The sequence below is a fragment of the Arvicanthis niloticus genome, chromosome 8 (assembly GCF_011762505.2).
Source record: "Arvicanthis niloticus isolate mArvNil1 chromosome 8, mArvNil1.pat.X, whole genome shotgun sequence".
Classification (NCBI taxonomy): Eukaryota; Metazoa; Chordata; class Mammalia; order Rodentia; family Muridae; genus Arvicanthis; species Arvicanthis niloticus.
The window spans coordinates 16207754-16219930 of record NC_047665.1 but is presented as its reverse complement, the minus strand read 5'-3'; the positions used below and the strand labels follow the sequence as shown (position 1 = coordinate 16219930).

Here is a 12177-nt window from a genome sequence, read left to right as displayed (position 1 = left end):
AGCATCCTATGATATATACATGGTCATGTTCACATATCTCTTCCATTGTATAGAAAACATTTTAATGTTGAGTCCTATTAAAACAGCTTCCTGGACCTTATTCCTCATGAATTTGAAACAGTAAACATGCTCTTTAGGAAATAGTCCTGGCCGAGGCTTAAGACACACTCTTCCTGGGACTGGGGGCGTAGTTCTATTGGTGGAGTGCTTGACTAGTGTGCATGAATCCTAGGCTCAGTCCCCAGCACCATATAAGACCAGGCATGATGGTGCTTGCCTACTATCCTTACCCTCAGGAGGTAGATAGAGGTGGGAGAATGATAGAGTTCAGGGCCATCCTGGGCTACGTGGGACATTGCTCCCTCCTGAAAAATGCTCCCATTCCTCCTTCCTCACACTCTCCCCTCCTTTCCACCCACCAAAAAGATGGCAGTGATAGAGCTATACACTGGATAATGACATTTCCATTCATCGCCTGCTTGCTGTGCACGCGATGGTGGTCCAATCGATCAAAAAACGAAGCGAGCACATTCCTGTTGCCCAGTGAGGACCATAATAAATTCAGTATGTGTTGTGGACATTTCCAGTGTAGACAAAGGCACTGGAGTGTCCATCGCCCAGCAGTACAGACCATACAGTTACATACAACATGCAATAGTTGGTGACGGTAATACACAACAACACTACTGATCTATGTTATGTATGTTTATTGTTTTTTTGAGTCTATTACCATTGTGCATTTAAAAAGTGTCTTCTGCGAAGCAACAACCTTTGCCAGCACAGGTTTTACAGGTAGCAGCTTCTCTCATCTTGTCTTTACCATGTCTCTTATTACAGCCAAAGGCCTGGTCGTGTGGCCCACCCACAGCCTCTAGGTTTGTGACGTGCACTAAGTGCTCACACAGTGACCAGATCTCCCCATTTGTTAAGCAGTGCATGACTGAGTTCACATGTTGTTTCTGTTCCCAGAAGATTGAGGTCTGCAAGCTACAAAGTCGTGGTCTTATCTCTGTCCTTGAAACTACGGTTATGAAGGTTTTGAGACCAAAGAATTGTAGACTTAGGTGTCTGGTCTTTGTCTTTCAGTTTCTCTAGATGAAACTATGAGATTCTGTAGAGGGGAGAAGTCCTTCCCAAGCCGCATATCTCAGCACTACTGCTTTGAGGCTGAGGCATAGGTCTTAATGCCCATCGAATCTAAGACCTAAATATTTCTTGGGCTTGCTGGTGCCCAGGGAGGATCCCCTCATTCATCTTCATTATCAATAACAACCAACTCCATTAGGAGGGACATCTTGTTTGTACTCCCCGGCCTTGAGCACTGTTCCCTCGAGAGGCAGTTGCATAGATATGAACTATGCTTCAGAAGTTGTGTTTCTTTGAACACTAGTGAGTCTGTCCTTGCCATCACGGGGCATGCAGAACTGTTGGTGATGTTACTGATATGCACCAGTTCATCTTGTCCCTGAACGATCAGAACACTGGTCAGAGAGCCAAGTAGGAAAGAGAAGCACACTGGCTAGTGTGGAGGGCTGCCAGGAACCTTGCCTCCGTTAGCACCTTATGCCCTCGCTGTTGCTCTAGCTCCGCTCCCAGTGACCTCACCTGTCTTCCTCTAGACCCCGTTTAGAGTACAGCTTCAGCGACTACCTAATGGCAGGCGTTTACTAGCCTTTTAACCAGTAGCATGTAAGTCACCGATAGGTCCTGTTAAAAACATGAGCCAGTAGCTAAAATAAACTACTCCACTGGGTTGTGGTGCAAAGGTCAACACAGTACAGTCGATTTCTGTATCTTCAGGTTCCAAATCTGTGGGTCTGCCAGGGGATCAAAGATATTCAGAAAGTGGGGCTGGAAAGTCGACTGAAGAGTTAGGAGCAACCATTGCTCTTGCAGAGGACCAGAATTTGGTCCCCAGTGTCAATATCAAGCAGCACACCTGTAGCTTGAGCTCCAGGGGATCTGATGGCTTCTCCTGGCTCCTTTTGGCACCACCACACATACATATACACTAATAATAATAGTAATGAGAAAATAATAACAATTTTTAAAAGGTATTCAGAAAGGATCAGAAAAATGGCCCAGCTGATAAAGCCTCCTGCTGCCTGGCAACCTGAGTTTGATCCCTTGGACCTACATGGTAGAAGGAAAAAACTAGCTTCGGCAAGCTGCCTTCTAACTTCCATACTGGGCACTGGGCACTGTGGCATGCTCGTGCATCTCCCTCTTGTGAGAAATAAGTGTAAGTAAACAACAACAACAACAAAAGAAAAGCAACCTTCAGAAAATAGTTATATGTGTGCTAAGCTTATGCAGAACTTTCTTGTCATTATTTTCTAAACAATACAATATAATGATTATTCACATGGCTTTTATATTGTCTTGGGTATTATTTAAGGCCTTCAGGAGGATATGCATTGGTTATGAGCAATACTGTGCCATTTTGTCTAAGGGACATGAGCATCTCTGAGTTCTGGCATCAGAAAGGAGGGTGTTCTGAGCTAAAGCCCAGGGACAACCATATGGATTTTCTCTATTGTGGTTAGCCAGTACGGTGAGAACTTTGGATTATTGTTCACCACCCTACTAGTTCTCGAGTAGACACAGCCTGAGACTCTCTCCATTACACAAACTGGGGTTAGAGCTGTACCACTCCAAGGCCTGCCCTTCCCAAAGCCTTTCCTTGGAAGCTTCTTCCTGTAGCTATGCATCCAGCCCCTTCATAGGATAACCCAGTGTCTTCCAGAGTCACATCGACATTTTGAAGGCATTCATGCCTTGTGTTTGGTCCTCGTCCTCGGTCACTCCATCATGGCTAGGAATTAAGACCTTAGCACAGGTGAACTGGACTTTTACTGCCAGTCTGGTTCATCAGTAATATGGAGCTGCTTCACTTGGCAGGTACTCTCCTTTGCTCAGTCTCTGTGATTGTGTGCTGACCATCTCCAAATGTTTTGCAAGGCACTAAGACAATGTAGAGAAATTCCCAGATAACTCTATTAGTACCCTAAACAAATACTATTCCTTCCTTAGATTATCTCGTGTACGTGCACAGACACACATGCATACACGTACACACACACACACACACACACACACACACACACTCTCATGCATGCATACACGGTAACTGCCTTGATTCTGGATAGTCAAACAAGCTACATAATTTAAAAATACTCTGACTGTTGGCTCTCACCGCCCGCGGAGTTTCAGAAGCAGATTGCTTTTTCAGGCCTCCAGCAGAATATGAAAATTCCTCATGCATCCCGTGCTTCCAGCACAGCTTCTCAAGATTCCTTTCTTTGGCAAGCCTAATGAAAACACACAAGGGAAGCGACTCTCTTGCCCTTTCCTATCAGGCAGCACTTGCTTCTCATAACAAACGCTTCATGGTGCAAGAGGCACTTGGGGCAGATAGAAGCTTCTCCGTTCCTGGTAATTTTGTACAAAACAGAACAGCCCAAAGCGGCTTTCCTCCCTCGCATGATCTGGCCTGAGAGCTAGGTATATGTAAACAAGTGAGACCTGCCACAAGCCTTTGAAAGTTGAAACCCGAAGGCAGCTGCCAGAACTTTCTTCTTTCCAACATGCCCTTGGACTCTCTGCCAAAATTCTTTCCCAAGGGATCCCAGACACCCAATGAGAGGCACAGTTACATTGGGAATAACTGTAAAAGTAATTATAATTGTTACCTTACAAGTGGTAGGGTGGATAAATCAAGTTGCTTCCTTATCTTAGATTGGGAGTGGAGGGTATGAGAAAGAACAAGCTGCATAAGCCTGTCTCAGTGAGCTGGCCGCTCCCTGGAAGGAAGTCAGTGGGCCTGTCTCAGTGAGCTGGCTGCTCCCTGGAAGGAAGGCCTTTCTTGAAGCCTGAAAGTGAAAGGGGGTGAATTGCCTGTGGCCTACAAAGCAGTGGAATGGGAGGGGTTAGGGTATCTATTGACAAACATCACGACCAAAATCAACCTGGAGAGGAATAGATTTATTTCACTTTGTCAGGGTCACACTGTCACTGGGAGAAGTCAGGGCAGGAACTCAAACAGGGCAGAATCCTGGAGGCAGGAACTGATGCAGAGGCCATGAAGGAATGCTACTTGCTGGCTTGCTCCACTTGGCTTGCTCTGCCTGCTTTCTTATAGAATCCATGATGACCAGCCCAGGGATGGCTCCACCCACTGTGGGCTGGGACCTCCTACACCCTAATTCTTAATCAAGAAGATGTCCTACAGGACTTCCCAGAGACCAATCTGGTGGGGGCATTTTCTAAAATGAGATTCATCTTCTCAAATGAATCTAGCTTGTGTCAAACTAGCAAAGAATGAACCCAGACAGAATGTCCACATTTCTCTCGTGGGTCCTCTCTCCAAGCTTCATGTGACTTGCTAGGTAGTTAGGGTGGGAGACTGAGGTCCTGCCAGAGGTTTCTTGTGGTAGAGAATGTGAATCTTTAGATAAAGGCCAAGACACACTAGCAAGCTCTGTACACATTCATGGCCTCTAGTGTGGGAACCCCATCAGAGGATTATTACAGGTTTCCCATGCTTACTGCTTTAAAAACTCATTTCCAATAAACTAATGGTAGAAGAATTTCTTGTTTGAGATCTATCTATCTATCTATCTATCTATCAATCATCTATAACACGTATTATTAGTTTTTTTTCCCAAAGACGAAAGCCAACCCTGATTTTCAGACTGTTTCTAGGGTGACCTTAGACTTCTGTGATAGAGCTTGGGAGAGAGCAAGGAAGGACCAGCCTTGTATCTCACCTCAAGAACAAGCACTAACTTCTCTACTTCATCTTTCTTATACAGTGGTAGCTTGGCATTTTGTTTTTATTAAATGCTATTGTTTGAAAATGTTTAAAATCTATCACTTTAGGGAATTAGTGTTAATTTCTAAAGAGTTGCTTTGGATTATTTAAACTCTGAGAGAATGAAATACATCGCTTCTCTCCTGTGTTGCACTGTGTTACAGGGATGCCTTTTGAAAGACTTTGTATTCTTTCAAAAATGTGTTTCCACGGTGTAAAAAAGTTTATGTTTTAAATATTTTTATGTAAATATGTTTTACTTTTGAATCCTTTCATAACTTTTTTTTAATAGTCTCTAGGCAGGTAACTCACAAACTAATGAGTAAACTCATGGAGACAACTAGAGGCAGGATTAGATCAGTGCTCTTGTTTAATACGACCAATAGTTCTGTCTTAAAAATACAAGTATAAGCCATGTGTGCACACCTTTAATACTGGCACTTGGGAGGCAGGGGCAGAGAGGCAGAGAGAGAGGCAGAGAGAGAGGCAGAGAGAGAGGCAGAGAGGCAGAGAGGCAGAGAGGCAGAGAGGCAGAGAGGCAGAGAGGCAGAGAGAGAGGCAGAGAGAGAGGCAGAGAGAGAGGCAGAGAGAGAGGCAGAGAGAGAGGCAGAGAGAGAGGCAGAGAGAGAGGCAGAGAGAGAGGCAAGAGAGAGAGGCAGAGAGGCAGAGAGGCAGAGAGAGAGGCAGAGAGAGAGGCAGAGAGAGAGGCAGAGAGAGAGGCAGAGAGAGAGGCGAGAGAGAGAGGCAGAGAGGCAGAGAGAGAGGCAGAGAGAGAGGCAGAGAGAGGCAGAGAGAGGCAGAGAGAGGCAGAGAGAGAGGCAGAGGCAGAGAGAGAGGCAGAGGCAGAGAGAGAGGCAGAGAGGCAGAGGCAGAGGCAGAGGCAGGTAGATCTCTGGGAGTTTGAGGTCATCCTGGTCTACATAGAGTAGACAAGGCTGCGTAGAAAAATGCTGTCTCAAACAAACAAACAAACAAACAAGCAAACAAACCACAAGTATGTCTAAGATACCTCAAAAGAGATACCCAGTTATGTCTGCATTCTCAGGAATACATTAAAAATTTGTCCCAGATAGTCAGTGAGATGTCTCAGCAATTAGAGGCACTTCGAGTACCAGAATTACAACACGGGTCAGTTCCAAAACCCACAGTTAAGTCCCTGTAGCTTATTTTTGAAGCAGAGGACCAACTCTCTCATAGTGTCCTCTGACCTCAGGAATACACCGTGGCAACACTTGCATACACACATACATACATCTCTCTCTCTCTCTCTCTCTCTCTCTCTCTCTCTCTCTCTCTCTCTCTCTCTCTCTCTCTCACACACACACACACACACACACACACACACACACACACACACATCTTTAAATTACCCCTCCATGAAGTTTCCTTTTAGAAAGCAGTACCAGGCAAGGCCATAAGAAAGTGAGCAGTAGCCAGATTTTAAGAATACCAACGTGTCTTCAGGGTAGCGTCCTCCAACTAGCATCTTAAATTCCAGCTTATTTATTTATTTATTTATTTATGACCCATGTTTTCACTATATAGCCCCGGTTGACTTTGAACTAAAAGTTCTCTTGCCTCTGCCTCCTGACTTCTGGGATCACAATGGTGTGCCACAGTGTCTAGCTCTAGTTGGCTCTGAAGGGTAATTGATATTTGAGGTCTGAGGTGGTTCTGAGTTGTGACAGTTCCTGTTGCTGTACTCAGGAAGCACTTACCGATTGCATTCAGATGAGAAGACACAGTTAGGGGGAAGTTGGTAGGTCTGTGAGAGTGATGCACTGGGAAGTCTTAGGAAGATAACCAAGTGATCATTAGCTAGCCACAGCCTGGGAAGAGGTGGCCTAACTTTTATCTATCTATCTATCTATCTATCTATCTATCTATCTATCTATCTATCTGCTTTCTTAGTCCTTATATGGCCCTAAAGGGGAGTCTGAAATCTCAAAGTTTCAAGCTTGACGTGAGCATTAATTTGATTTGAGTTTTCCCTTGGGCGATAGCTCTTTAATCCTTAGTAGAATGAGCACACTGAATCTTGAATTTTATTGCCCTTTATCCAGGAATAGCATGCCTTCCATATTGGAAACTATTGGTTAGCATCCCCTTAACTTATTATTATTTTTACAAAGTTCTTTTTATTCATTTATTTTATTTGTATGAGTACATTGTCGCTGTCTTCAGACACACCAGAAGAGGGCATCAGATTCCATTACAGATGGTTGTGAGCCACCACGTGGTTGCTGGGAATTGAACTCAGGATCTCTGGAAGAATAGTCAGTGCTCTTAAACTCTCCAGAAACCAACCCCCCCCCCCTTCCTTAACTTATTTTGACTAAGTCATCTATTACTACTTGGAAGATTATTAAGGTTAGTAAAGGATGGCATGTTCTGGTTAGTGAGCAAAGATCTCATTGGCTTTCCCTTTTTCTGTTACCTCCAAGTTTTTCTTCCATTCTTGCTTCATTGTTCTTGTATAAGTCATAATGCCCATCTGATGTTCCCATCAATGTATATGGTGACAGTCCCATAAGATAGTAATATGGTTGAAAACTTCTCACTCCACAGTGAAATCTATAGCTGTCATAATGTTGTAACTTAACACATTACCCACATTTGTGTGACCCTAGTATAAACAAACCTGTAGCATTAACAGTCGTAAACAGCATATACAATTACATATAGTGAATAATGACTGGCTCATGATAATAAGAAACTATGTTAATAGCTTATATATTTATTCTAGTATACCCTTTATTCATATTTTGGTGGGTACTTCTGTCAAGCCAAACTTTTTTTTAAAGTTACAGCCTCACATATCCTGTATTTAATGTGTCTCTTAGCTGCATTGGTTCTTCATATGCTCACCACGCTGTGTTCATTCATCTATTGATGTGTGCTTAGTTTGATTTCCCTCTGGCAGTCATGGATAATGCTGCTGTGAATAATATTATAATGCAAAGATGTAGAAATAACCCCTTAATTTCCCGATTTCAGTTTTCTTGGAAACACATACCCAGAAGTAGAATTGCTGGACCACACAATCATCTCTTTCTGGTGTTTCTGAGGATGAACTCAGGGCCTTACACATCCCAAACACATGCTGTACCACTGAGCTACAGCCCATCCCATTTGGTAGTTCTTGAACTTTCTTTCAAGAGACATCCTTTGTAAGTATCTTCTGAGCAAGCAGCATTGACTGTAGTGATTGTAGTGACATACTATGTTGATTACCTTCCTGTTACTATGGTAAAATACCATGACTGGAAGCACCTTAAGGAAGAAAGAGTTTATTTTGGCTAACGGTTCCAGAGGGTTCCAGTCCATCATGGCGACAGTGTCATGGCTACAGGTAGCCAGAGCTGGAAGCTGGCCACTCACCTTTCCTTGGCACCCCAGGTAGCAGAGTGAACTAGAAGTGGGTGAAGCAATAAACTCTCAAAGCCCATACCTCCTAATGGTAGGTTTTGTAACCTCAAACAGCGCCACCAACTGGGGACCAGGTGTCCAAATACAGGAGTCTATGAGGGACATTCCTCATTTTTTTTTTGTTTGTTTATGGTACTAATTTCCTATCTTCTCTGCCAACTTTACAAGGCACAATCAACAGTACACAATGTGATGTTTTAAGATAGATACACACACACACACAAAATGAGGAAATCAAGATTGTTAATCTAACTGTCACCTCTCACGCTTACTTAAAATTTGCTCTCCACAATTGCCGAGCTCACAACGCTGCTAGTGTTACTAGCTGGAGTCACTGTGTGGTGCTAGTTATTGTTTTCTAAGGCTCGCTCATCCCGTCTACCTGGAATTGTGCATGTGACCAACGTTCCATGCCCTCTCCTCCCCGGCTAGCAATCATTTCACTCCCACAGTACAAGATAGGAATCAGGACAGTGAGGTGTGAGGTCAGCTTAAATTTCAGGGCTCCGGGAAGACCTTGCCAAGACCAGGCATACTCCATCCCACAGTTCTCAGAAACACTGAAGTCGACTTTAAGAAATCACTGAGGGTGAGGATTTGCTCAACCAGACCCCCAAATATATGTGTTTACCATCAGCTGAATTGATGGTGATAACATTCCTTATTTATTTGTTTATTTATTTATTTATTTATTTATTTATTTATTTTCTATAGGGATAGAGGAGGCTGAGGACAGGCTGATGGACTCTGCCGATGGGCTCCAGTGTCTGACCATGACTGAGGAAAACCCACCCTCTGGAGACCTGATTCCCACCCCGCTTGTCACTTGCAAACTTTGCCTGTGTGAACAGACCCTGGACAAGATGACCATGCTCCAGGAGTGCCAGTGTATCTTCTGTACACCTGTAAGTTCTCCTCAATGTTTGTATCGTGGGAAAGTTATAAAGGGAAACATCATGAAAGTTAGAGGATACGTTTCTGTGACATACCAAGTTTGCTGTAGGCTGACCCCTACTCTGGAAAGCAAACACATATTCAGTATGGCACCAGGGTTTACTGCATGCTAGGGAACTGCTGTATCCTGACCCTTGAGCTTTCGAGACAAGGCGTGCCTATGTACATATGTAGCTCCAGCTCGCTTTTAACTTGCTATGTATGTAGCCCAGGCTGGACTTGAACTCAGATCCTCTTGCTCAGTCCCCCCCCACCCCCCAGGCTCTGGATGACCCACCACATCCAGAGAGATGTAAGTTGAGACTTTCTATTCTGAAGATTCTAGTTCAGAATGAAAACAAAAACATTCAGCGTATCCCAAGTTAACTGATATCTCTGAGTTCTCCTACTGTTCTGGGTGATGAAAAAAAATCAGGAAATAACACATGAATTTTCTTTCAGACCTTCTATTCTTTTATATCTAAAATGTGCTGAATAATTCCTCCTCTGCATTAGGAAACAGCAACAACAATGATACGTATGACCAGGGATGAACCTGCCTCTTTTAGTGATGTTTGTTAGCACTGTCTGTCCCCTTTGTTACTGGTTTCCTAAAAGGATGCTTGGTAGTATAGCAAGACAGGAGACAGAAGGATGGGGTGCCCTAGGACTGAAGGATGGCAAAGAATGGCACCATTTATTTATCTAGCACACATCTGTCAGGTAGCACCTGTATCCTGGGAACTGTTCTTGGGTACTAGGAATTCTCAGTTATAGAAACAAAACCCAGAAAAGATCTTTACTCTTGGGAGTTTATAAACCTGTGGGTCATGACCCCAGAGGGGTTGCATATCAGATACCCTGTACATGAGATGTTTACATTATGATTCATGACAGAAGCAAATGTTCAGTTATGAAGTAGCAGCAAAAATAATTGTATTGTTGGGAGGGGGGTCACTTCAACATGAGAAAGTGTATTAAAGGGTCACAGCATTAGGAGAACCATTGTTGCAATCCATCAAAGAGAGCTACAAAACAAACACCAAACACAGTAAATAAGAGAGTTATATAAAATCGGGAAAGCAGGCTTGAGAGGAAAACAGAAAATCCAGTAAAGGAGAGAAGGGGTGTGGGTCTAGGGAAGACTCTGAGGTTTAGAAGGGTTAGGAGTCATATTGATGTTACCCCTTCCTCTTGCTAGTATGTGATGCTTTACAGAAAGGGAGGAAGATGTCCTACCATCTCTGGGAGACCATTTTCCTTTGGTCTCCTTTGGTTTCCTTTTCTTGTTTACATTCTGAACCTGACCATCAGCAGTGAGAGCTTCTCTGTCTGTCTTACATGTTTTTGACCCTTCCCCTCTTTGGAACATATGGATCAGAAGCAACGTTTAGTGATATCAGGATGGAAGTTTTCCTCTGAGGGTGCCTGGTGTTTAAGGGCAGGATATGAGACTCAGTTTTTGCTAGGCCAGTTCACGGTGCGGAACTCAAGCTTGCGAGTCAGTGCTGGGAAAAGAAGACCCAGCCAAAGGTTGCATTTCATCTTTACAAGAAGCTAATGTTGACACAGTATTGTGTCAGTAGATTTTAGTTTCTAACTAAAAACAGTACAACTGTTTCTCATGTCTCCTTCAGTGACTTGGGAGTTAGAGTCTGAACAATCTCATTATTCTGTCATCTAGATTCATACTTCCTTACTGTTGCAGAGGGCTCAAAAGCAGGGAGCCAAATGGCTTGATATTTTTGGTACTCCTCTATTTTCTGGAACTTTTTGTACCTAAAAGCATTAACCTTCCCTGGCCTCTTGATAACCTCATTACCTGTGATCTACCAAAATAGTAAGCTGGGCATGTGTGATTGCATTAGTGCCTGCGAATTTGCAATTAGAATCAGACTCGCCTGAAGTACTGCTCGATGGTTTTTACCGTTAGAGATTCATTTCTTATTCCTATGCAAAGCATGATACAAAAGTGCATCTAGGCGCTAGTGAGGTGGCTCGGTGGTGAAAAGCACTCGCTGCTTTTTTGCTGAGGACTTGAGTTCCATTCCCAGTTTTTGCCACTTTTTATTTTTAATTATTTTTTTCTTTTTAAATTTTTTTCTTTTAGTTTATATGTATGAGCATTTTTCTTTCATGTACATCCTGGTACCACACATGCACCTGGTACCCAAGGAGGTCAGAAGAGAGCGGCAGATTTCCCAGACCAGGAATTACAGGCAGTTAGGAGCTGCCACATGGGAACTGGGCCTGGGTTCTCTGGAAGAGCAGCCAGTGCTCATAACCACAGAGCCACAGAGCTGTCAGCTTTAGGTCATCTGATGTAGATAATTCTGGCTCTAAATGACATCAGAGAAAGGAGTGCAGTACACATCACTGCAAGTAAACCATCCCATTGGATGTTCCACTTGTAGAGATGGTTTCTTCTGTTGAACTCCCCATGCTTCGCTTTAATATGGAGGAAAGGCATAGCATCAAGCAAGGGAAGCTGATGATGAAGACATGGGCACAGTCCTTACAAGGATGGAATCTAGGGTTTAGGTACACAGTGGAGTCAAAGGTGTAGATATGCCTGGATTACAGCAAGAGAAACCATTATTTTCTTCTTGTGGTCTGAAGGCTAAATATCTCAGTAAATTTATAATCAACAGGATGCAGAAAGTTTCTCTCCCCCCCCCCTTTTTCTTTTATTTGTTTTCATTTGTCAATAAAAATAACAGAAACATGAAAATCCATGCTTCCCTTCTGTCTTAGTTAGGGTTTCTATTTGCTGTGAAGAGACACTATGACCACAGTAACTCTTATAAAAGACAGTACTTAATTGGGGCTGGCTTACAGTTCAGAGATTTAGGCCATTGTCAGCATGGTGGGAAACATGGCACACAGGCAGACATGGTGCTGGAAAGGTATCAGAGAGTTTTATATCCAGATCAGCAAGCATATGGAGAGAGAGAGAGAGAGAGAGAGAGAGAGAGAGAGAGAGAGAGAGTCAGAGTGGGAGG

General features: G+C 43.5%; 1 protein-coding gene across 2 annotated transcripts in view; it reads left to right on the top strand.

Moving 5' to 3' along the window:
• Rnf144b (ring finger protein 144B) overlaps positions 1–12177 on the top strand; it is a 131883-nt gene that overhangs the window by 78367 nt on the left and 41339 nt on the right. For both annotated transcript variants that reach the window (XM_034511074.2, XM_076939078.1), the window contains exon 2: positions 8957–9147. In XM_034511074.2, coding sequence (XP_034366965.1) covers positions 8983–9147 — 165 coding nt within the window. In that variant the 5' untranslated portion in view covers positions 8957–8982. The remainder of the gene's footprint in view (positions 1–8956; positions 9148–12177) is intronic.